General features: G+C 40.5%; 1 protein-coding gene across 13 annotated transcripts in view; it reads left to right on the top strand.

Moving 5' to 3' along the window:
- Positions 1 to 27,053, top strand: part of ERC1 (ELKS/RAB6-interacting/CAST family member 1) — a 161,261-nt gene that overhangs the window by 68,137 nt on the left and 66,071 nt on the right. For 6 of the 13 annotated variants that reach the window (XM_080971582.1, XM_080971577.1, XM_080971586.1 and 3 more), the window contains 4 exons: positions 8,197 to 8,332; positions 13,646 to 13,777; positions 19,778 to 19,831; positions 25,243 to 25,403. In XM_080971582.1, coding sequence (XP_080827708.1) covers positions 8,197 to 8,332; positions 13,646 to 13,777; positions 19,778 to 19,831; positions 25,243 to 25,403 — 483 coding nt within the window. The remainder of the gene's footprint in view (positions 1 to 8,196; positions 8,333 to 13,645; positions 13,778 to 19,777; positions 19,832 to 25,242; positions 25,404 to 27,053) is intronic. The other 7 variants (XM_080971589.1, XM_080971579.1, XM_080971581.1 and 4 more) reach the window with 2 other exon arrangements.

Below are 27,053 nucleotides of genomic sequence, written 5' to 3'. Positions count from 1 at the left end.
CAAGACCAGTGAGTGTAGTATGACCTCTTTGTCATTCTGCCATTACATCAATTTATCATCATACCCCACCATCCTATTATTTAGGGAGAAGACTTGCACAAATCAGATGGCCATGTTTATGAACTTCTTTGTGATGCCTGCATCCCATGGGTGGTAGTAAGCCTATTGAAATTAATGGACTGACCTTAGTCATGTTCATTAATTTCAGTGGGCTCACCCTGAGTGAATACTGTCCCATGTTTCTTTAGGAGAAGGGAAATGAGCCCTCATTCCTCCTCCCATCCAAAGACTTCCCCCTAAATGTCTGAAACAGGCCCCAGATTCACACTTGGAGGCATTTCCACAACTACATTTAAATATGGCAACTCTAAGAACATAGATATGTCAATTTGTTTCAGTACATGCCCATGTTGCCAACAGTTTATTAAAGTCTTCAAGTGCAAATCAATGATAAGATTATTGTATATACCCCATACCTTCTCTTATATATCCTCTATTTCCTCACTCTGCCTCAAACTATTTTTAAAATATATAATGGTAGGGGTTGACAGAGCCCCCTCTGGAAATAATAACAAATTAAACATACAAGCAAGACCAAAAGCAGGGGTTGTGGATATATAGAGTACCGTAACTGCTTTTCTCTTCAATCAGCTTATAGCATGATATTAATTGCCTTATATGTCTGTATTGGGTGGCCTTCCAAATATTGCATGAATCAGCCAGATATAGGACATACTTAGATGCATGCTTATGCAGTCTTCAAATTCCAGCCAAAAGGTTAGTAGCATAGGACAACCTCAAATTCCACCCCTATATCCCAAACATTTTAGAACACTCATCTTGGGACAATATGAATTTTATTTCTATCTTTCTAAACTTTCCAAGCAGTTCAGCAGTAGTTTAAAATGAAACAGTCAACTTACAAAGCTCACCCAAACACCATTACAAAGAGATGTTTAAGTCTTCTTCAAGTCATCATTAACCTGGCTTTTGACACTCGAGATGTATATTTGTAGGACCCACCTTACTTTAATAAGTTGTTTTAGACTGTTTTTAACATTATGCAATATTGTATTTTAAGATAATGTTGTGTTTTAAATGTTGTAACTCACCCCGGGACCTTAGAGTGAAGGGTAGGTACTAAATTGTAATAATAATAATCAGCAGCATCAGTGAGGAACATTGTCGTATCTCCAGAGGAAGGATGTTCTGTACAGAGAAGGCCCTATCCTGTGTCACTATATATCAGGTTATGCACATCAACACACCCACAAAAAGGACCTTCCACACAGAACATAGGGTTCAACCAAGCAGCTATAAAAGTATTCAGCTCAAAGTCATTTATTGTTTTACACGCTAAAGTTAACACCTTAAATTAGTCCAAACAGCAAATGAGCAACCATTGCAATTCTAGTCTAGCAGTGGCATCCTGCACTAGCTGCAGCTTCTAGACTGTCTTCAAGGGTAGCCACATACAATGCAATACAATAGTTCAATCTACAGTGCATGAGTACAGTATACAGAGTAGATTTCACATTCTTTATGTGCCCAAATGAGTATAATATTTGTACTATTATTTTAAAATCATTTTCAGATATTGTAGGGTTCAGCACATGTATGCACATTCATTCTCTCCCTGTGTTGTTGACTGCTCACAATGCTTTTGAAAGCACCACATGGGAAATTATTTAGGGACAGGAGAGGTTGTATTTTAGGGAAATTGATGGAGCACAGTGTTTTCATTTACCATTATGTAAAATGTTTAAATTACAATATATCGCCATGTTAACATATCCCAAAGTAAACAAATTATCCAGTGTGACATCATTAGAAAGATAATTGAGGTTATTATTCAAACTTAATTTATGTGCATCAGATTATTCCAGCAAATACAGCCTCCAGAGGGTGTTTTTTAAAAAAAGACTAATAACAAATGATTTATGTGCACCTATTAGTGACAAAGTAGACAGTCATTATATAGCTTATAGAGTCCCCCTACCCCACTATAAACCATGTATGTTTTATGGTTTACCAAAACTAAACCAAAATGAGTTCCAGTGAATAGCACTTACTTATTTATTTCATTTTATTTATTTTCTCGCATTTCAATCTCACTTTCCTTCCATCATGGAATCCAAGTTGATGTATGTGTGGTTCCCAAGAGGTCACCACCCAAGCAGTAACTCGACCCAGACCTGCTTGGCTTCCACAAGGTGGTGACCTCGTCTACCTTCAGACCTTCAGGAACTTGGGTTCCTGTTATCGATCTCTGTGCCACTAATGCAAGAGGAGCATTTGCCAGCTTTTGGGCCCATTTGCTATCTTTAGGCATTATTAAAAGAAGAGGTTGCACAAGTACTCTAACCCGTCAGCAGAGAAATTGTATTGCTCTTTGTAGCACCACTTTGTAGTCTATCTCACTCAGGGGCACAAGTGCCTCTGTAGTTTTCTCTCCACTCAAGAAATGTGTAATGCAGCCACAAGTTCATACCTTTTACAGGGCATTATAAAAGTCTTCCAGGCTTACATGGGGTCAGCAAAGTATGTGACTGTAAGGGATTCATTGTCCCCCTCAGATGTTCTATGTTAGAGACTCCAGCAATGACTGGCCTACTGCCATTTGAACAGTGAAGAGGTGTGCTCTAGTGAACAAGGATTCAAACTGTGGGCAGGGGCACATATACAAATCCCTCTCCCAACACATCATGCCCCTCTCAGCCCTTGACTGCATAGTGAAGGTCTGTGGGAGACTTCTGCTTGCATTTTCTTGAGCATAGTCACACAGAGAAGTGTGAACAAACCCCACTGCAGACCCACACAACATGGGGAGGGGCGGGAGAGGGAGAGCATATTGTGTAAATATGTTTGAGGTGCAGTTTGTGTGCACCTCCCTGTCCCCATCCATATTTGGAGGCTTTGCATGTTCAGGGAAATGGCTAAATAATTTTTTGCTTGATGAATTTCTCTTCTTATAGGGAGAGACTGTTCTGCTCACCCTGCATACTGATTCACATATTTGTTAAGAGTGGAAATGCAGTCTTTTCCACACTGTTTAACACTGGAAAAACTGGGCTCTACTCTGTTGTGTTGCTTTGGTAGAAATTCAACCTAGCTTTCTTAATTGCTTTTGCTGGATTTAGGCCAACTCTTCCACAGGTTTTTGGTTGTGATTTCTCACTGTTTAATTGCTTAAAAAATTGTCCAGTAGCACCTTAGAGACCAACTAAGATACAGAAGTGTATCTGAAGAAGTGTGCATGCACACGAAAGCTTATACCCAGAACAACTTAGTTGGTCTCTAAGGTGCTACTGGGCAATTTTTAAATTTATTTATTTTGATTGTGTCAGACCAACATGGCTACCTACCTGAATGTTTAATTGCTTATCGAGCCTGGAGATGGGTTGGAACCTTTGCCTTCCAGGAAGAGGATTTTAGCCTTTCCTTCCTGCCTCTTGAAGTAGGAACTGACCCAATACTGAGTGACCTGCTCATAATTACAATAAAAATTACCAAGGGAATGATTTCCTTATATATTCCCCAGTGGTCCTTCAGTGCTTGATATGTTTTACTAGTATAGCTTTTTAATGTCCATTAATTTCAAAGAGTCTACTACTAAGGCTTCTAAAAAAAAAATTCTAAATAATCCTTTAAAAATGAACCACGTGTAGATGCAGTCTGTGTTTCTCAAATGGCTGGCCTCCCAAAGGAAGGAGTTTTTTTGGAAAGAATATGGAGGAAGGGACAGAAACAATTTGTCTAATTTTGGAAAAATAGTTAAGAATCAGGATTTTCCAAAGGATAGATTGTAACCCTTCTAGAATCATTAAAAGGGGAAGTGGGGAGTTGCAAATCCCTGATTACTGTAGAGCTGGGGGGAAGGTATAGGATCTGATTAGGTAGCCCCCAGGAAACTTTTCAGATGAAGATGTATAGACACAGAAACTCTAGTAAGTTTAGAAGATGATATAATTTTGTGAAGTTTGCAAAATACTGAGATTGAAGTAATGAGAAAATAAGTACTGGGTAGAGTGGCAAGAATTAATCTGCTTCTTGATCTTACCTACACCTTTGAACTCTCTTGAGACCTATTTTAATGGTTAGGTACAAAGTTGACTTCTCCTATCCACCCATCTCAATTTTCAATTCTACTTCCCTTCCCCTTCCTCTATACTTATCTGTACATGGAATTTGTTTTTAAAACCTGGGTTTCCTGGTTTCAGGATATAAAATCCACCCACCCCTCTCTGAAAACCCATTTGGGGCTTCTTGCTGGCATACATACAACAGGCTAGTTATATTTTCATGACTTCTAGCAACAAGCACTGTTTTCATTGGCATTGGTTGCCTTGTCTTATAAATCCCATGGAAAAGTGAAGAGCAGTGTAAGAAAATGACGAGGACTTGTGGCAAGAAGCTCGCAAACAGAACTCCTAATGGACTGTTTGAACTTACTAGCGTTCGTTTTAACAGTGCTACATTAACTCCTTTCAAAAGCATAATGATTTTTTTTAGCTGTTGAATTGTGTCTGAGGCATAAATGATGAGAGGAATTCATCTTCACTTTAAATGACATCGCAGGATGGGTCTGCTTCTTATTTACTTTATAGGGGGGTTGCCTTTAAAAATGCCTGTTTTAATTTATTTTAACATAAATATTGTATTTATAAAAAGCATCCAATTAATGCTTTAGACACTGTTGCCTGTTCTTCCCAAAAGATACAGGAATGATTCCAAAATGCCATTTAGCCCTGGCACTAATGTTGAAAGGGACTGCACAGGTAGTTTTTATCAGCTGAAAAGAAGCTTCTTGTTCAGAGGGACAGAACTTTTGCAGGCCACTCAGCTGAGTTTGCCCCCCACTATTTCCCTGCTTCGCATGTTACCATAGAAATGGGCACTGTAGCAGTTAGTGCGTAGCCGCATATGCCCTGAAATGTGAGGTGATGTGCACCTCACATGTGTTACCTGTGATCTTTACAACTATTCAAGAGTAAGTCTAATATGTGGAAAGGAATATTTAAGCACATTTTATTTGTAGCAGTTAATTTACTATTACAATAAATTAGTGGTGTGGTGCATTAAAAAGTCTAAACTGGAAAATAATGCAAATAAAAATGTATTGCAAGTTAACATATATACACATTTTGTAAAGAAGTAAAACCATAGAACACTGAACTATTGAAATAATAGTACAGTGGAATCTCGGGTTGCAGACGTAATCCGTGACAGAGGCACGTCCGCAACCTGCAGCGTTCACATCCTGAAGCACCGCGTCTGCGCCGGCGTGATTTGGTGTTTCTGCGCATGCGCGAGCAGTGAAACCCGGAAATAAACCGTTCCAGTACTTCCAGGTTTCCCACAGTCCGCAATCCGAAAACACATAACCTGAAGCGTCCATAACATGGGGTATGACTGTACGAAACAATAGCTCTTATAACAATGAGTCAGAATTTGAGTCGTAACCTGCTCTCTAACCTCTAAAGGTGGCCATTCTCCCTGAGAGTGTGTGTTGCAAACTACTTAATCTAGATCATATATACTGAAATATAAACATTGGGATACATTGATTCTCTGGCCACATAGGAGTCTTTTTTAGGTGGAAAAAGAGTGTGATATAAATCTGACATTACACCTCCACTTTTCTTCCATAGATGGCATACTTGCAAAGAGAACGCTCTTCAGCCTCTTAAATGTCAAAAAGGCCTCTTAGGTTAACTGTTAGCAGAACAGATGGGATGCAGGCATGGCCTAATCTTCTTTGGGTCATCTACTGGAGCAAACAAGGTCAAAAGACTATCTAATCAAAGAGTATCCAAACGTCTAATATTCAACATAACTAAATAGTCATTCTTTGGCTAACAGTTTTAAAGCCTCTCTTATCTTAAAACAGCAGTTTGTTAAATTGCAGGCTACTGTTCTGTTTTGCTCATTCTTCATCTTGGGGGTGGGAGCCATTCAGAAAGCCACATAGTGCCCGAGTGTAGCACATAAGAGGAGCCTCTTACATTCCTACACAAGAGACAGGATGTCAAGGCCACTAAACACAATTCCTGGGGCCTCCCATGTGGGAACAATAATATAAAAATAGATTCTGAATAACAATGCCAAGGTGAAACATCTTTGAGACACTGAGCATGTGCAAACCCCGCAACACTACCCACTACCAAGGAATTCTCCTTTGCCTTAACACTATGAATTCTGTGGGTTGAAGAATAGCTTGAGGCTCTGGAGACAACTTCTAAGTGTAAAACAGCACTAAAACATTTATTTCCACGCACCTTAAAAATTACAGCAGGGACTGAGCTTGAAATGTACATCTGACTATGCTTATTTAGTGCTGGTATTATTATTATTATTATCATCAACAACAAAAGATTTGCAGGCCACTTCATAATATAAAGGTAATCAAAGCGGTTTACAGAATCAAAACAATAACAATATCCTTCAAAAAAAATGTAAACAATTTCTTCAGATATACAGTTGTTCCATAAACGACTGGGTCACTGCTGTGCACAGAGTGGGCAAACAGTTCTCTTGTCTGGCTACCCCTCCACGCCAGCATACGCCTGGTCAGTTCAGGGTTTTGTATTCTGTGGCCATCATCGCCTTCCCTGCTAAGGCCTTTGTCAGGGAACTGACATCGGAGCCAGAGGCGGAGGCTAGGCTCTCAAGCGATGCTGGAGAAGGGCCCAGCAGAGGGAGAGGCGGCTCACTAGCTGGGGAAGGAAATCAGCGTAACACCAGGGATAAAGGGGGGCAGATGGGGGAATCGGCGAGGGGGCTCCAGGACTCCTCGCCGGAGATCAGCGAGGAGAGCACGGGTCCTCCGCTACCCACGCCCTCCCTGCGCAGAAGACTTCCGCGCAGGGAGAGTAGGAGGAGACTTGGAGTCAAGCAACTTTTATGCTGGAAAAGATTTAAGAAACACCCACTGACGGATTCTGCTAGCGACTGAACAGCCACGAAGTGTAGGGCTGTCCAGACAGAAAAGGTTTAACAAGGCAACTTAGCCAGGAGTGGCACCAACTTGCGCACGAGCAACCCCTACGTTTATGACAGCCTTTTTAGGGTAAAATAGCAACCCAAATACCATACATACACACACAAGAAAAGCCTGCTGCTGGATCAAGCCAGTGGCCCATCTAGCCCAGCATCCTGTTCTCACAGTGACCAACCAGATGCCCCTTTTGGGAAACCTGCAAGCAGGATCTGAGCACAGGAGCAGCCCTTTTCCTTCCTGCGGTTCCCAGCAACTGTCATTCAGAAGCATCACAGAGCAGAGCCATCCTGGCTGGTAGCCATTGGTAACAATCCCCTCCATGAATGTGTCTTGTCTTCTTATGAAGCCATGCGGATTGGTGCCCACACATTTTGTTTGGCCTGAGACATTTTTTCTGCCTGTGGCAACAGAGAATCCTAGAATTGCAGGACTGAAGGGACCCCAAGGGTCATCTAGCCCACATACCCCCCTGAAATGGAAGAAGGCAGCACACACATTCACTGGTTCCATGGACAGAGTCCAGCTGGGGGGGGGGGGTGGCTGGGTTTTATTCTAGCTCCACCGACTCTGGGAGTTGATGTGATTTCAAAATTTGCAGAGAACAAAGTTAGGAAAAATGGGTTTTAAGTGCTTATTCTCACAATGTTAAGTAAATAAACCAGAAAATAACACTTGCAACTGTATCTTATTTTTCCTACTTTAATAATTTTAATGTGTGTGGGGGGGTGTTGACAAAAAAAATCTGCACTGGGTACCACCTAACTTTGCTATGCCACTGGGTCAACAACTCTGGGAAACGGGGGGGGGGGGACGCCGCCGGAGGGATCTTGCACCACGGTGCTGGATATGCTTAAGACGGCCCTGGAATTAACACCGTAGGCTTCATCTTAATATGTTCTCATCTTGTCTTTAAAAAAAGTCACCATAGTGCATATTCAGTTTTTGAACTCAAGCACAGCCTTGGGGCCAGTTCTAGAACTCCATTGTTTAATTTATTGTGTGCAGAAGTATTTCATTTCATAAGATTTTGTCGACTTTGGTCACTTAACTGAAAATGGGTTGCTGCAGTGAATAACTTGGCCAAATCTACGCTATTGCTGAAAATACAGAAGAATTGTTCTACCCTGCATTTCATAACTTCTGCTTTCAAATGTAGATTTGCACAAGCATTTGAATACTTTCTTTCCCCTTTACAGGCAAATTAAAGATCAGAATAAAAAGGTAGCAAATCTGAAGCATAAAGAACAAGTGGAGAAAAAGAAGAGTGCACAGATGCTAGAAGAAGCTAGACGGCGGGAAGACAATCTTAATGACAGTTCCCAGCAATTGCAGGTAAAGTGAATCTGTATGTCTGACACAGGGCCATCTTCCTTGAGATTTCTGCCTCAGTTGCTTCCTCGCTTTCAGACTTATTCCTAATAAAGGAGTTGCTTTGTGATTAAAGGAGGAGCTTTACCCTCACAGCATTCTGAGATTCTGGAAGTGTGTGGCCTATTAAGCTTCAACAGTTTGATCCCTTTTATGGTAAGTGAGCAAATAGGACTTTGCTTCAGCCGTAAGTTACTGGAACAACATTATAAACTCGCCATCGATTTCAAGTTGGTTACAGAGTCTGGCTTCCGGTGCTTCTAAAGATCTTGCTTAATTGTTTTGAGATACTTGGACTTAGCTTTTGTTCAGTAAAGAAAACCTGAGAAGCACACATGTATCAGTAAGTATCCTTGGCGTTACAAAATTACGTTTCTGTTTATTTGGGCACGGATCATTTTCTTCAATTTCACACCTATTCACTGCATATTTCCCTCCATCTGTAAAGCCACTGACACAGTGCCATGTTGTCATAAGTGACTCCTCACGGAATATTTCACAGCATAAAGTAGGCATATTGTGACAGTCATCTGCAATACCAAGTTAATTTGCAATGGAAGCTGTGTTCTGATGAACATACTTTAGTTGAACAAAGTTCTCTGAGGGGTTAGCAGGTGAAATGTATTTACTGTTTTATTAATTTGAAACATGTTTTGTAGTAACAGAGTGATTCTCATTTCAAAGTGGACTATCCACATGGAATCACAGAATTGTAGAGGTGGAAGGGACCGAGGGTCATGTAGTCAAACCTCCTTCAGTGCAGGAATCCTGCCCACAGTCATTTCTGGGTGGGCTCAAACCAGCAACCTTCTGGTTAACAGAGATACAGGGAGAGCGGGTGCAGGGAAAGGGAGACCGTGCACTTTCTCAAGGCCCTGTACAGATTACATTCACTATACTATCTGGAGCCTGATTGTGGGAGGCAGGAAGGGAAAGAGGCATGGTTCTGGTGTGTACATGTGTAAATAACTCCTCAAGCATTAGGGAAGCTGTTGCAAGCTAACGTGGAACAGGTAGAAGATATAAGAAAGGCTGATGAACTACTCATTATACCAGGACTTGTGCATCCATCATCCATAGCTTATACAAATTCCCAGTGTTCATTGAGCCTCTTGCCAATGTAGGTACAGTGAAGAATTCAAGGGACATAATTTATAGGTCAGTTTTAAGTGTTGCTACTTGTAAGCCTTTGCAAAGTAAGTGGAGATGTGGCTTTAAATGTCCTGCTCCATTTCAGCATTAATCTAATAATGGCCATATGCTTTACATATAGGTATGTAATGGCATTCAAATGTCAGTTTTCTCAAATATATAACAATTCACTTGAAGGTGAAATAAGTCCTCTTTGGTGGTCTTATTTTGGACATGTCTCTTCTCCATTTAGTAGCAGGTCCAGTTTAATTATATCAGTAGTTTAGTGTGAGTGTGTGAGTATGGGCATGTATATATATAGATATGTAATTTTAAAACATCAAATCAGCTTGCTCTGAATCCCATAAGGATGCAGTTAATCATAAAATCATATTTATTACAGTGACTAGGGGGATATTTGTCATGCCCTCAAGCTCAGTGAAGGAGCCAGCTTAGTCTCTGGCTCTGTACCACCACCTGGGGAATTGGAGCAGCCTCCTGATGCTGGTATTTCAGAGCCAACAGAATCTAAGGCTAGTGGCTCAGAATCCATGGAACCTGAGGCTGGTTGCCTAGAACCTGAGTTAGGACCCTCCCCTAAGCCTGACTTGTAAGAGAATCAAGTGCTCCATATGCTACCACACCTCCCCAAAGATGCAGGGAGCAGGCCACTAGAGAAAGGTGAACCATTTTTTGTCTGCAGGGTTGGCTCTTTAAGACACACAGTCTTTAGTCCAAAAGCTTAGACCTTGGGAAAGGTGGCCCAGAGGAAGAGATTTGTAAGGCCTAAGTTCACTTCCAATGGTGAGCTAATAAAGTTGCTCACTCAGAATATTTTCATTAAAATTCTGTCCCCACTCTTCTCCAGCAAGAATCCAGTCAGCTTATCCAACACAACTAGTTTTCCTTTATTCTCCTGGGAGCTAATTAGTTAAATAAAAAAGTAAGCACAGGGAGAAATAGATACACTGTAAGCAACCATTGCCGGTTTTGGGGTTAGTACACAGAAGCACCAATTTTAAATAATTTTGGCTTTTGTGGTTTTGGCTGGAATTAATAATTCATTATGTAGTGCTTAAAAATATGATCCCTATTTTCTTAAACTAGCCATCTGCAATCCAGCCAAATAAACAAGCTTCCAAGCTCTTACTGCACTGTCTGTAATAGGCATGTGGTTTGTCTCTTCCGAGTCAAATATCAAAGTGTTCATTTATACGGGAGTTTCTGATGATGGAAGCTTGACATTTGGAAAGTACAATAAGAGGATTGGAGGAATAAAACCAGCAATAATGACAATTAACTCAATTTACCTGGACTAAAAATGAACCAATTAAAATGGATTTATAATATTGTCCATCTTTAGTTCTCTTATAAGAGCTTTATACATGAGAGTTTGCTTCTCTAACAGGAAGATAAAAAACTGATCCCCTCTCTATTTTCCTTCTCATGGCTTCTAGTAGGTACGTAGACAGTAGCATTTAGAATGAGATGTCACTAATATGAATCAGTAGCTCATAATGCTTACCAGAAATATGAGGCAAACTCCAATAGCCCCCCTCTGGTTCTGAGTACAAAACAAGCTTCTGAATGTGCTTAATAATGTGCCTTTTAATTTTCATTTATATTTAATCCAAATCCAGATACCAATTAGGGTTCACAAAATGATCATACTGACTCCTTCTGTTCCCACATAGTCTATTGGCTGCAAGGAATAGAATCTGGCACTTTAAAAATCACTAGTCTTTCATCCAGAGTTGCATCTGAATTCTATGAAAAAATATGTGGGAGCTTCCTCCACTGACATTGCCACTACCATTGAATAATCATAGGTTTCATTTTTAATAATAGGATGCAAAAAAAGTGGGACACGTTCTCAGGCTCTGTTAAGCAAGGTGCTCTTTGTTACTAAGAAAGCATCTTCCAGCATTATGAGTATGCATTGTACAACTTTCTCTTTGTTAGAGGCCAGTGTGGAACAGTCTTGGAATTGGAAGTTAGGGAAAATTTCATGTTCTACCCACCCACCCACCTCCAAAAAGGCGTATCCTGGAAAAATAATGTATCACCAAGTTATAACTTAGGTGCAGGAATGGCTTTTGTTTGGTGATGATTTATTAATAGTTGCTTGTTTTGCTATACACATCTGTTTTGTTTAATATCTGCATTTGCTTAGCTTTTTCAGATTAATTGAATGTTTATTTAAGTGATAATATATGAGTAACATTAATATTCAAAATATATTGCTACATTTCCATATTGATTACATTACAATTTTAAGATGGAATTGATTGTTGCACTACTTGATCATTTTCTGGATTTTCAGTAGAATTAGAATGTCCCACAGAGTTAATACTTTTGAATAGGGAAACTTACTACATGTACTTGAATTGCAAATGCTTGCTGCTTATCTCAGATGAAAAACACAGCTGTACCTCCATTATACTATGCTTCCTTCTATGCAGTTGCTCAGATCGGCTTTAACCAGACACACATTCTTCTATAGAGTAGAAGTGGAGACACCACTGAAGATTCTGAATATGACAGTCTGGATTCTGACATAACATAGACAACCTAATGAGTATTTTCCATGTCTGCTGCAATTAGAACTGCACACTATAATTTTCGAGGACTGTCTGTTGCAGACTGGGTAGGGTAATTCTAACTCTAGGCACCTGTAACAACATTAGAAGGGTTTAATCAACACAGCTTCAGAAGATATAGAAAGTAAGCTTGATGTTCTTGATGCTGGAGTAGCCAGAGTATGAAGATCATCTTCTTTGTTGAGACGTTCACTTGAGTAGCATCTGGACAATTTTTCCTGTGTTAGATGATGTTGCTTTCTCCTTTTTCTCTATTCCAATATGTGTGTATTAGTACAAACATGAAGATTTTCCTGTCCTCTCATCACAACACAAGGCTTGTGTTCTTCTCTCATAAGTCAAGAACCTCTCTGTACAGAAAGAGTCTGAGAGAACTGTGTACATTTGGCAATAGTTTGCTGAGGTGTACCATCCTCACAAATACAAGATCTTGCAAATATCATGACCATTTAAATCTTTTTAGCAATTAACAAAGTGAATGGTGCCAAACCAGTCCTCTTTCCAGACAGACAGCACCACCATTCCTCAGAGTTGAAGTGACAAATCAGAAACCGTGGGAGGATTCTTAGAGGATGCTAACTTGCTGCTGCTTTATTTCTTAGTGCTTATTAGTTGCTATATGATATGCTAGTTGTGAACTTCAGAGAAGCCTGGCAGACCCTTCCTGATAATCATACATTCATGGTGGATGAGATCAATACTTGAAGTAGTGTGAAACTGGAAAAAAGACAATGTTCTGTCATTTAGTTGAACCTAAAACACTCCTTGGATAACAAGCAAGCAGTGGCAACTCATGTTTGTGTCTGAGTTACAGTTTCAGAAGCTTACAACATTCATATATTTGTGTAAAAACATTTCCTAGTCTATAGCCTAAAGATCTCTTGTTTTTGTACTAGATGTTTCAAACATTAAATAAGCATCTGATGTCGCATTTTGGTCTATGACAACATGGTTTACATATGTAAGGGATTTCATTCTGAAGAGAATTGGTTCCTAATGTTTCAAATACTGCTTATTTGACACTCTGGCCTTCGTCTTTCCACCTCACATAGATCCTTTGCCATGTTGATTTAATCGGATGGTGCTTTGTATCACTCTCCATATAGAGAAAAAGGAGCTCTTGTCTCCAAGCAAATCACTAACTGCAAGTTGCACTCCTTCCAGTTTTCTATGCCTTGCCTGTCAGGTTGCGCGTGCCTGAGAAGAGATTCTGAATGCTTGCTGCTATACCACAACATCTGCGTACTAACCTGCTATGGAGCTGCATGTGAATCTGCATCTTTTGCACATAATCTGTCAACTGCTCTAGCTGCTCTTTACACAAACGGCACTTCTAGCACTGATCTCTTGGTTTGCTCTCTTTCTCCTTTACTGTGATGCTTACCTTCTCCAGCTCTGCCTTCACTTACAACTTCTCCCTTCCTCTATGCGAAGATTTGTGCTTGTGGAATTACATCACGGGAGAGTAACTTATGGTTGACGTAGCACTTGGCTTGCCGGCTTTTTAAATCCAAGCTACTTTATCTGGTCTCCTATCATTTTCCAGGACAGTCTGCATAAGAAGGATGATCGAATTGAGGAGCTAGAAGAGGCACTCAGGGAGAGTGTGCAAATAACGGCAGAGCGTGAAATGGTGTTAGCTCAAGAAGAATCAGCCAGGATACAGTCTGAAAAACAGGTCTGCGTAATTATAGTCACTGCTGTTGCTATCTAGGCAACATTGTTAGGTATTGTAACTTGATTTGTTTAGCATTGTATCAGAGAATCCTAAAGCCCTTGGTAGACTTTTTTATTTAGTTCATTTTCAAGTAATTTCCCACCAGATATTTTAATCCTCTTTGAAATCTGAAAATGAATCCTCTACATAGTGCCTTCAAGTTCCACTCAGTAAAATATACCAGTATGAGAACAGCTATCATTAAACAGGTTTTTGTATCTTGCATTTAAGCCCTTTTAGAAACATATTCTGATAACTGCTGCTTCCCTCACCCATAACCTCCCCTTTCCATTGAAACAATGCTGACATCAGAAAAAAGATGGAAGTCACTTTTTTCATTCTAAAGATTTTCTCAGCTAAACTTCTTTAACATTTTAGTGCTTTTTGCACATTAGCCATAGACACTTTTTGAAAGTAAATAAAAGGATTTTGGATTCAAAATTATCAAAGATGCATACAAAGCAGTGGGTGAACTAGCTAAAATCTAATATGAGATTATCTTTCATTGAAAAGTAAGTATTGAAGAAACCTCATGTGGACTGTTTCTATATAACCACAATTGGTAGTGGAAAATTATTCCTTAATCTCTTTGGGGAAAACATTTCATCATTAGAAATGGCAGTGCTACTTACACTTATTTTAAAAGGATATTATTTTATTAACAATCTATGAGCTAGTTTCTTACTCAAAATAGGGTGCTCAAAGCAGCATACAACAAAGAAAAAGAACAATAAAAGGAAACAGCAAAAACAGTGATTAAGTAAAATAACCATGTAGCAGAGAAAGCATGAACAGAATTGACAACAAAACCAAGCAGCTTAAAAACCAAACAATGGGAGAAGATCAAACAGTATCAAAGGCATGAAGGAAAAGGGTGGTCCTTACCACTTGGCAAAAGGATAATAAAGAAGGAATCTGATAAGCCTTCTGAGGGAAGGGCATTCCACAGTGAGTGTGCAACCAAGAAGACTCTGTCCTGCATTTCCACCAACCACAGCACAGCATAAGACAACATCCTGTGTCTGTAATATTGGACTGATCTCTGCCACCTTGTTAAATATTGCACAAGACATACTTAAGGTTGCCCATTTCTCCACATCAGGTATCGGCAGCCAATCTGACTCTTCTCAGGATGACTCATCTATTCATAGTTGATATAATTTCATGGTCTTCTGTCGTGGTGGTGGTGCCCTTTCAACAGCCACTGTACAGCATATAACGAGTTTCTGTACATTAGAGCAATGAGCAACAACGTCCATGTGCTTCCATGTTACTTCAGCAGACATACGCAGCATTCTGCCCCGGCTTCCTTGGCTGTCCTTCAGGATCTCACATGATGCAGCACCCTCCTCCTCTCTGCTGTTTCCACAAGCCATTTTGATCTCTCAAGTGTTGACAGCTTGGAGTTCTGCGTTGGCCATTGCTCTTTTGGGGGATGGCACAAACAGCACAGGAACACTGTAGCACAGAAGGACTACCACTAGCATCTCAAGCGCTTGTGCTTTGAAATAGTGACTCGGACAGTTTGTGGGAAGGTACCCAAGCAAAAATATAATGTAGGACTTTCAAAACAGTGTTTGCTTCCTTCTGAAAGAGTACTAGAGCAGTTCTTCAGGGAAAACTGATTGTTTTGACAGCAATAAATACATAATTTATTACTGGGAGGCCGGGGGGGGGGGGGGCTATACTCACCTCTGTGATGACAAATTATATCAGAGGACAGATTTCCAAGGTGTGATGGCCAGGGTGCTAAGGCAACTGCTTCTTTTTTACTGGTAAGTACTCAAGTACACTCTGTTTTAAAAAATAATGCATGGTATTGACATACCAGTAGAGCAAATACTTTAATGTAACAGCAAGAGCAGACAGTAAATAGTTTTCTTTATGCACTTACTAGAGTGTTTCTCTCACTATTGATTCTCTAGTCCCTTGTCTCTATTGCACCATATGTACTAGATTGCATTTCATCCACTAGACAGGCTTAGTAAATGTTTCAGAATTGTTTCAGAAACTACAACTAATCCAGAATGCGGCAGCTAGACTGGTGACTGGGGGCGGCCGCCGAGACCATATAACACCGGTCTTGAAAGACCTACATTGGCTCCCAGTACGTTTACGAGCACAATTCGTAGTGTTGGTGCTGACCTTTAAAGCCCTAAAGGGCCTTGGTCCAGTATACCTGAAGGAGCGTCTCCACCCCCATCGTTCTGCCCAGACGCTGAGGTCCAGCGCCGAGGGCCTTCTGGTGGTTCCCTCATTGCGAGAAGCAAAGCTACAGGGAACCAGGCAGAGGGCCTTATCGGTAGTGGCGCCCGCCCTGTGGAACGCCCTCCCACGAGATGTCAAAGCGATAAACAACTACCTGACATTCAGAAGACATCTTAAGGCAGCCCTGTTCAGGGAAGTTTTTAACGTGTGATATTTTAGTGTATTTTTGGTTTCTATGGAAGCCGCCCAGAGTGGCTGGGGAGGCCCAGCCAGATGGGCGGGGTATAAATAATATATTATTATTATTATTATTATTATTATTATTATTATTATTTTAGCACAGTAGGTGTAACATCATCTCATGGTTGCTCTTCAAGCACACTTGCACCACCACCATCACCTGCAATGAAATTCTCACATAGAACATAGGCAAGACTGTTCTTAACTATAATGAAGAAGTGTGCATGCACACGAAAGCTTATACCAAGAACTAACTTAGTTGGTCTTTAAGGTGCTACAGGAAGGAATTTTTTTATCTTAACTATACATTTATTCGTGTACTGTACAGCAGGGTTCATGTTTACATGGTCAAGTCAAGGTTCATTGCCTGTAGATAAAACTACAGATGGTGGGTACTCTCATTTTTGCCTTTCTCGGTCCAAGCTCATGAAAGGTGGGTTTTAATGAAGCCATGCCCACAAATTATTATTATAATGCATATATGCAACAATGCGGGTGGCGCTGTGGGTTAAACCACAGAGTTTAGGGCTTGCCGATCAGAAGGTCGGCGGTTTGAATCCCCGCAACGGGGTGAGCTCCCGTTGCTCGGTCCCTGCTCCTGCCAACCTAGCAGTTCGAAAGCACGTCAAAGTGCAAGTAGATAAATAGGTACCGCTCCAGCGGGAAGGTAAACGGCGTTTCTCTGTACTGCTTTGGTTTGCCAGAAAGCAGCTTAGTCATGCTGGCCACATGACCCCGAAGCTGTATGCCGGCTCCCTCAGCCAATAAAGCGAGATGAGCGCCCCAACCCCAGAGTCGGTCATGTGTCAGGGGTCCCTTTACCTTTTTATTTGAGGCATGTTAAAGTTTTCCCTTTGGGGCTCCTAACAGTAAGTAAATTATAATATATAATGAACAAATCTCTGACCTCTAGTCAGAGTAACACATTTTTCCAACTGATATATTTGGTCTGGTGCTTGGGAAGACTTCTGATCCTGCCAACTGTGGTAGGAGGAAATTGGCAAAAGGCTTACAAATATTCTAAACATTCTGCATATAATATAAAACGGGGGGGGGGGTATAAAGCATAATGTAAGCATTAAAGATATCTGGGCTCTGCTGTCACCCACTTCACATTACAACTTCATTTGGTTTTGGCTGCAGAACGAACATTTCCGCTTTGGGAGATGTCCTTATTTCAGAATTAAAGGTGTTGGTGTAGTTTAATATGGTGCATAGTATGGCCTGAAAGATAGAAAAAATGTAATTCCTTTCTTTGCAAGACGGGGGCGGGGGGATAGGGGAGAGCTGAATAGGGTACAGAAGTGGGAGATAAAGGTTGGGATGTTAGGAAGGGGGCTTGGGAAGAGTGGGCTGGGTGGATGGGAGTCAAGGAAATGGGGAAGGGTAAAGAAAATGACGCGGGTGGCGCTGTGGGTTAAACCACAGAGCCTAGGGCTTGCCGATCGGAAGGTCGACAGTTCAAATCCCCGCAACGGGGTGAGCTCCCATTGCTCTGTCCCAGCTCCTGCCCACCTAGCAGTTCAAAACCACATCAGGTGCAAGCAGATAAATAAGTACTGCTCCGGCGGGAAGGTAAACGGCACTGCTCTGGTTCACTAGAAGCAGCTTGGTCATGCTGGTGACATGACCCAGAAGCTATATGCCGGCTCCCTCTGCCTATAGAGCAAGATGAGCGTGCAACCCCAGAGTCGTCCGCGACTGTACCTAACAGTCAGGGGTACTTTTACCTTCTTGCAGTTTAATTGTGCAAGCACATAGATATTTTTTTTTTCTTCACTGTTTTGGAAGCCAGATCCCACATCACCATAACTGGGCTGTTTTTAAAAGTTATGGAGATAAACCTCAGGTTAAGTTTTAAAGTATTTTTAATAAGCTCCTTTATGATGGGCAGGATATAAATATTATTATTATTATTATTATTATTATTATTATTATTATTACTACTACTACTACTATTTTTATTATTATTAATTTACTTGTGCTGGAAATTATTCTCTTAAGATATTGTTACCATTTTCTTTCTCCAGCAAGGAAGAGGGTGGTGCTAAAATGGCTGTAGCCTGCATTAGTGCATTGTTGAAGTGAACCTTCTGTCTCAGGACAGGAAGAATTGAGTGAAGTCTTTTGTTTTCACCTTTTCTGGATCTTTTTGTGTTACCCTCTCCTTTCTTAAAGCTTTGAGGGTTTGTTTGGTTTTTTTAGATGGCAGGGGCTTTTGCTTTAAGCTGTTTTTCTGGGCCTTGGAGCAGAGCTTAGAGCTTAAGCAGCCATCTTCTTTCCTTCGTGGCCATGCCTCCTATGTGTACATCTTTTCAAGCTGTTTTGGGGAAATTTCCTTAAAAAAATAGGGGTGGGTTGTAAGAACAAAGTTGTGGTTCAGCTCTCCTGGATAAATATTCGTATGATCACCTATTTTTCCCCTTTACATTTTTTTTCTTCTTGAAAGTTTGTTGTGGAGCATTAGATAGGTGGGGAATGGGGTCTTGTTGCCAGGAAGGGGAAGGGGCAGGTCTGGTAAGCACCAGCAAGAATCTCCTATCCTTGTGACCAATTTCGGATTCTAAGTGCTCTTGTCTCGTACCTCTGTAGCCAAAAGATCATATGGAGCAGAATACCAAAATGAACTCAGATTAGATATAGCAGCAAGCAGTGACTAATGCAAGCCAGGATTCTCAAACCCCCTTCTTCAAGTAATGGTTTCAGTTAGTAGTTTGGGTGGCATGGGTCTGGACTGCAAACAAATCACAGTTAAGCTAAATCAATATTTAGTGTAGAAATGTGGAACCTGTGGTACTCCTGGATGACGATGTACTACAACTCCCATTATTGCTAACCATTGGCCATGCTGCTTAAGCCTGGGAGGTGAGGAGAGTTGGGAGTCTGGCAACATCTGGAGGATCATAGGTTCCCTGTGTTTAGCCTTGTGACTTAATGCAGCCACTAGCACTGTTCTCGAAGCTACCAGCATGAGTTTGACTAAACTGCGGGAGGCAGTGGAAGACAGAAGTGCCTGGCGTGCTCTGGTCCATGGGGTCACGAAGAGTCGGACACAACTAAACGACTAAACAACAACAACAACAACAACAGCACTGCTCAGTAATAGCTGTATCATGTTCTTTGTTTTGTAATTGCATCAAAAGTTTGCAAGAGAGGGGTTTGTTTGTTTCTTTGTTTGTTTGTTTGCTTGCTTGCTTGCTTGCTTGCTTGCTTGCTTTTAAGAATGCACTATTCCCATATTTTCACTGTAAGGGTTCTAATTTTTCCATGTGTTTAAAAGTTGTGTGAGAAGCAAAAAGTGAAAATTGCGATGATGTGCACCTCTGTTTTTGTTTAGAGTCTGACGAATCCTTTAATGTATTAAAAGTGTTACCAGTCCTAGATTTGAATTGCTCTCTGCATGTTGGTACTACTTAAACTCTTTAATTGCTCTTTCTGATTTTAATTGCATGCTTTCCCCTCTTTCTTCAATTTACTGTTTTCCACCATTCTGCTTCTTGTTGCCTGTTGAAGCTATCAGATGAAAGAATGCACGAGACCAATCATTTAGACTGTAAATTGCTAAAGGTACGAAGAAGTCTCATTTCTGTTTACATTCCCCACTGTTCTGTCCAAAAATAATCTTTCTACAAGCTAGCCCTGTGTAACCCTATGGCCTTGCTATTTGACATCCCTGTTATTGTGACTGTTGGGAGGATATGTTGTGCTCTGATGCAGCAGCTTGGAGTGGCTCCAATATTAAAATTCTACCTATCCCAAGCCATCAAATTGTAACTGAAATTGCTCTTGCATCAGTTACAGCAAATGCTGTAACTTGAGCTCTAGGGCAAGAGCTTTCCATTGTTGAGGAGCCATCGCTAAGAATGGCTCTTTATATTACTTTGCAGCCCAAACTTGTCACATAGGTAGTAAATGGAAGACGATATGTAGGGTTAGTTTCAAAGGTTATGATGAGAAAATAAGGCCAGGTACAGTTTTCCAGGGCTGAACACCAGAGCTTGTATAGCCTTTAAAAGTTTACAGCTCTGATATTAACTCTTGGTTTTATCCATTATCAACTAAGATTTTGCCAAGTTGGGGCAGATCAGTTTCCAAGGCAAATGAAGATTTTGTGTGATGTAGGTGTTGGAATAGGGCTTGGGAGACCAGGGTTCAAATCAGCCATGAAACTCATTGGGTAACCTTGGGCCAGTTGTCTCTCAGACTAACCTACCTCACAGGGTCATTTACCTTTTTACCTTTTGTGAGGATAAAATGGGGAGGAAAAGAAACATGTACTGTATGCCATCTTTAGCTCCTTGGAGGAAAGTCGGAATATAAATGTGATAAATAAAATGAATAAACAAAAAGCCAAGCAATTTAGAAAAGTGAGTGTGGGATAATGGTGGCAGCTCTTGCTCCTGTGTCCTTTCACAGGAACATAGGTCAGTGCCTTCTACCAACCAGGTCTTAATATACATCCATCTAAACCAATATTGGCTACTGTGACATCACCTGCTACCTGCCCCTTTTAATTGGGAATGCCAAGGAATGAACCTGGGATGTTCTGCTGGTGAAATATGTGCTCTACCAAAGAGCAATGTCCCCTTCCCTAAAAGCATGGAGCAAGGCAGTTCCTAAAGCCTCTCCTGCATCCAGTGACTGTTCTGAATGCTAGTGGGGAAAATGGGGAGACCCCTCCCTTTCAAGAATTCTGAATAAACAGAAGGGGCTTACCTTCTCTTCTTTGGAAGCTGAGTTACTTCCTTATTGGAAATTGGCAAAATGAGCCAAAACATACTAGAAAACGGGGTTCAATACCTGGAATCAGCTTGCTTTTTTAAAGCAGGGATTCACTTTTGGAATACAGTACTGTGGCTTGACACATTTCTATTTTTCCAGTGCATTTTTACCAAGCATTTCTGAAGTTTGTACCCAGGAGCTAATGCAAGTTAATAGTGGGAAATATTTTGAAGCTTTCCAGTGGGCTTTCAGTTCGCCAGTTAAACTCGCCCACAAGTCAGGCAATCTACTTCATGTTGAGCTGCCATCTTCACACAGAGAAGTGATTATAACTTAAGTAAACATTTCACTGTTAAAGAGTAAAATAAGCTGCTGCTTTAGCCACAGGGCAGCTTCATCAAACTAGTGGTCCAGATGCCGGAAGGGATTGAAAACAGTTCTCCTACTGGTTACAATGTTTGGTGCCAATATGTAGGCCCTTGCAAAAGCCAGACATTCAGTTGTTTAGTTCCTCGTTTTCCCATGGCCTGGTTCAAATATCTCGTGGATTAGAAGACCACAGAACAACTCCTTTTCCTTCTCAGGAACACTTCTCCCATGCCAGCGAGGCTCTGTTTGTTACTTGCATGGCTTCCTTCATTTTTCTAGCACTCTTAACAAGCTACAGCTGCTAGTTCTCCTCTTCAGGTCTGGCAACTTAGGCAGAGTTGAAGAATGGTTTCCTCTTTTTATTCAGAAAAGGAATTTAGCTCCTTTATGGTTCACATAGGAGCAAGGGCATTCATATTGTCATATTATCCCACTCTGAAGTTTGCATTGATAACATACTTCTCTTTGCATGAGAGAGTCTGTTTTAAAAAATGACCTATTTCTCCATAAATAATAAAAGATCTAATTATAAAGGAAATTGCCTTATTTGCCCTATTTAGATATTCTTTATTAGATATTCTGTATTTTATTCCATGTGTAGGCAGACATAATTTCTGTATCAACCAAATAATCACTTTGATCTTTCCATCCTGTGTTAATGAAATGTAAATTTCTCAGTGAATATTTCCTTCCTTATGAAGGACCTTCTCTTTGCCAAGTGATGGCCCGTTAAACCTTAGGTCTGCCTAAATCACTTGTTGGTTCCTTGTACATTACTTCCAGCAGAGTGAATGTTCTGTGATGGGTTCTGGACCCTGGACCACATATATTTTGATGGTAAAAGACCAAACTGGTCATACTGTACTTCATGTACGTTAGAAAGGGTGAAACCTGAGGTAAAAGCTCTCATATCATGTATGTCTTGGTGATACATTCTGTGTTACTGAAGTAAGGCACTTCTTTTCTAAGGCCCATGACGAGGAAGTATGCTTGTTTTAACATTTCCTTTTTATACCTTTTGTGCATTTTACTTTATTGCTTTCTGCATGTTACTATTTTGCTGCTGAATGCCAGTCCTCCTCTCTCTATATTGTTTCCTATTTTTCTCTATGTTAATACTCCCAACGCCCTGTACTCTGGGGAAAATACAAAAAGTATTTCAGCTTCTGATTGGCTCTAAACTGCTGTGCAGTGATCCATAAAATCAAAATTCTTTGGTCTAGTGTTACAAATATTTGCCTTCTGGTGTCTTTTCAACCATTGCTGATGCTTGAGCTGCTGTTATTTCTCTTACACAATCCAGTCAAGGAAGTGGGAGATATTGTAGTGGGATTAGGCCACTCACTTGCTTATACTTTAATATTGGTAATAGAGCATCAATTAGCTAGAAATATATGTGCTTATGGAAGGTGTTTTTCTTTTCTTTCTTTTTTTAAAAACCAACCCCTGCAGATTCTCTTTTCTGATTAAAACTGCTTGTCTGGTGTGTGTGTGTACACACACACACACACACACACACACACATTGTAGTTGACAGTCCAGTATATTTGCATTTTGAACTTATATGGTCAAAACACCTTAACCAATTTCCCTCCCCCTTCTTTCATTTGAATGTCACTTTAATTGTATTGTTCAAAATGTCTAATAAGAAACTTAAATATGCCTTTTAAAATTGACTGAAGTTCTGCTCTGAATTACTCCTAATACTCTAGCCCAAGGTGGCCCACCTTTTCATAACAAGTGGGCCGCAAGAGTCCTTCAACACAGAACCCACAGGCCGCACACTGCCTTGCCACATGCAAGGTGGGGCGTGCGAGGCCATACTTTGATACAGAAACATACACAACCCTCTTGCTGCTTTCCCAAAGCCAGTAAGCGAGGCACTGAGCTTTTTGAAGGAGGCACTAGAGCGCTCTCGTCTCCTTCCCAAAGCTGGGAAAGCTCTAATTAGGCTTCGGAGAGGAGACAGGAAGACTCTAGGACCCTGTCAGAGCCCTCATGCCTCCTTCTCAAAGCCCAACACCTTGCTTACTCAAGGCAGCACAATGGCTGCAAGGAGGTGGGGCATCAAATGTTGCCAAGGCCTGCCAAAAAGGCCTAAAGGGTGTTGGACCGTCCTGCTCTAGCCTGTCCCTGCTATTGCCCCAAGGTACCGAGTTACTATATGATCCTACAAGTGTTGACTGGAAGGAGCTGGAGAGCCCTGGGGTAACACAGGCATTGGTTTCTTTGTCTTGGTTCACACATTAGTTAAAAACTATAGTTAAATGTGAATACGAAATGTACTAGTTCACACTACCGAAAATTCTTGCTCCTCTCTTCCTCTGCCCTTGCTGCTGCAACACTGCCAGGAAATAAACCAGAATCTGGCAAGTAGTAATCTCCAAACCTAGTCTTATGGTTTGTTTCTCTTCAAACCAACTGTGAGCTGTTACCAAGGTTTGTTCTTGGCTTACTTGTTCTTCAATAGTGATGTGGAAACTGGGTGTTCTGTATCTTAGGACAGAAGCAGTTAAAAAAAATGTATTGGCTGTAATATTTGACAGCATCTAAAGCATCCTAACACTTCCTTAGAAATACTGGACCTTCAGTGAATCTATAATTCTTTTTCCTTTTTCATTTTTTGTATCTCTGTAAAGGTTTATTAGCTTGTGATTTTAAGGAAACCATCTGGATGTCCTGGGCACTTCACATAATGTACTTCTTCGTTGTGCTATGCAACTTGGGCAATTAAAGTACATATTTAATCCCCAGCTCCAGTTTGTACTTTCTGTCTCCAAACGAGATTCAGCTTTGTGTTGGAAAGAATTCTCAGTAATTTATGGACACCTCCCTCCATCCCCCCCCAAAAAGCTGTTCTGTTTTTCTTTTAAGAATTTTTTTCTCAACTTGTGGAATGTCATTTGTTTTGGGGGACAAGGAGATTAAGGCAACACATCATGTAAAGGAATATATCAATATCTTCTGTACCTATAATTATATAATATTATATAAAGATCATAGATCATATTTTGTTACATTGTGCGAAGTATGAGCAGGCCAGGGCTGAACTGATACTACCCTTGCTGGTGCCTTTCACGGGAAAGTCAGAGGCTCACTATGTCAGGTTCCTACTGGAAGACCGGACAAAAGCTAGAACGTTGGCAGTGGCAAAGTTTTTATCGGTGGTTGCAAGAACAAATGAGCCCTATATTCCAAACAAAGTGCTTGATTAACCTGGAGGTAGGCTGTATGAACTCTGTATTGATTTGTAATGTTTTGTTGGGTCTCTGGACCGTAATAAAGATAGTTGTTGTAATATTAATATTGGGCTTTGGGAGGAAGTTTGTTTTGGTGCTGCCCCAAACTAATGCTGCTTTTTAGTACAGGCAAGTAGGGTGTTAGTAACAGAGCTCTAGCTTTGAAGGCAGAAACTGGTTGATCAAATGGTACCTAATAACTTCTACTTCAGCTATTCATGTGACTTAGACAAATCATGAGGAAAAGGGTTCTGTTCAAGTTCTTGTAATACATACTGAAAAGTTACTTGATGTATGTTGTCTTGTGATGTTTATTGAAGTATTGTGATAATGTTGAAATTAAGAATTATTGGTCTATAGTTAACATTTTTTGTGATGTAACGTGTAAATTCTCATATAAGCATAAAGACAGAACACAAATACTCACTACCAGTGCAACTTAAGTTATAAGATTTGCTTGTCTCTACTTTGTAATAACAACATTAATTTTACATTAATGTAAAATTCAGGGAAATAGTAAATGCAAGGCTGAACAGATCACTTGAGATATCCCCCCCCCCAATTATTCAGTAGCTCTGGTGCATTGCAAAGATTTTTTTTTAATTGCATACATTCTGCTTCCTCTTTTATCATTCACAAACTCCTTAGGTGGAAGAGTTGATGATGGCTATGGAGAAAGTAAAACAAGAGCTGGAATCTATGAAAGCAAAGCTGTCCTCTACCCAACAATCTCTGGCTGAGAAGGAAACCCACTTGACCAACTTGCGGGCTGAGAGGAGGAAACATTTGGAGGAGGTCCTGGAGATGAAGTATGTTGTAATATTTCTTTCAGGCCTTTACTCTGTCTTCCAGGTCTTATATTAATTTCTGTTTGAAAGTGTTCCTTTATCACAGGAGTCATTGCTTCTTTTCTCCACTTTAAAAGAATGGATGGTGTAGTCTAAATGTGTTTAGGAATACAGGAGAATCTTACAGAAACCTGGCTTCCTCCTCCCACCCCAGCCACCATCACATAACACCTCATGCATTCAAGTGCATTCCTATAAATGGATCCTACTATTTGTATTGGCACTCAGGCACGTTTGCAACCCCCCCCCCCCCCGATTACAGTGGAAGATACTTGAATTAAATTATCACATTGATGTGGAGACAAGGTAAATGCATTTAAGGCACAAACTCTAATTAGGAGGAGTGATGGGTTTTTGTGAATGGGGACAAACACCATATTGGAGCTAAGGAAGGAGAGAATGTAAGATTCTATTGGATTTTCCATTTTAAATTTGCTCGTTAATTCCTAAATACTTATAAGCAAGTTCCACTGATTTACTTGGAAGTGAGTACTTAGCAGTCTTCAGAGAGGCAGTTATCTATTTAGAGCTGCGTTGGCAAGCGCTGCCAGCAGATCATTAGAGGCACTTTTAGTTGTTTAGCCATCCCTGAAGAGAAGGAACATTTTTATTGGCAGAGTTAACAGTGATTTTGGTTTTGTGAGCCATTATTTATATTCAGCTTTCCTGTTAACATCATTGCCTTTTATTTTATTTTAGGGGTGGTAGGAGAGGGAGAGAAATTAAGATAGAAAAGAACAGTTTGTGCACAATGGAAAAATGGTTTTGGGGGTCTTAGAGATGGAGCATGAATTACTTTATATTATGAATATTATATTCAGCAACCTGATACCTGGCACTAGGACACTAAGAGTCTGCTTTTCTTTAAAAGTTTTTTTAATAAAAAAATACTGTTGCACTATAAATTTGCCTGCTTTGAGAGCTGGTTTGTGAGGGGGAAGGGGAGACCCTAATGCAGGAATCCAAAGCAACACGAGATATGTCTTATAATCAGTCCTCTAGCAATGTATTTGTCTGCCAAACTGCTCTGCCAAACCTCATTAAAATGTATACATATATGCATGCTGTGTTGTATATCCTGGAATGTTTTTGAACTTGGAGCTTTGGAGCATTCACTGAAACCATGTCTCTTCATTGAAAACCTGTTGTTAACTAGTTAGTTACTGTTGGGAAATAGCTGAAACTAAAAACTAAGTCTCAACGCTTCCCAAAGCCTAAGCCAAAAACATCTCAGAAACGTTTAAATATTTCAGTCTGGGCTGGTACTCATTGTGGGTGCAACTGAACGTGGTTGTGTTGCTGAGAAATTATAAATGTGTGTTTTTCTGTTTCTTGGCCCTTTGCACTAGAATGTATTAAAAATGTTATGTATTGGAATGAGCAATATCTATGAATGAGTTTCCTAACCTATACCAGTGAGAATGACACATTAAATGCACTTACTGGGTTTCAACTTGGTTCTTGTGTAGTATGGAAGTTTAGAGTAATCAGAGGTGCAGTTTGCTGGGGTGTTGCAGTCCATAACAAATCACTTCTCTGACTTTGGGGTAGAAGGGTTGGCGTGAGTGTCAAGAACTGGCAGGATGCTGATTAGTGTGCATCAGGGGAAGG

The sequence above is a fragment of the Podarcis pityusensis genome (assembly GCF_964106645.2).
Source record: "Podarcis pityusensis genome assembly, chromosome: 10".
NCBI classification, from domain to species: domain Eukaryota; kingdom Metazoa; phylum Chordata; class Lepidosauria; order Squamata; family Lacertidae; genus Podarcis; species Podarcis pityusensis.
The sequence above is the reverse complement of the archived record's forward strand: the minus strand, read 5'-3'. Positions and strand labels throughout refer to the sequence as shown.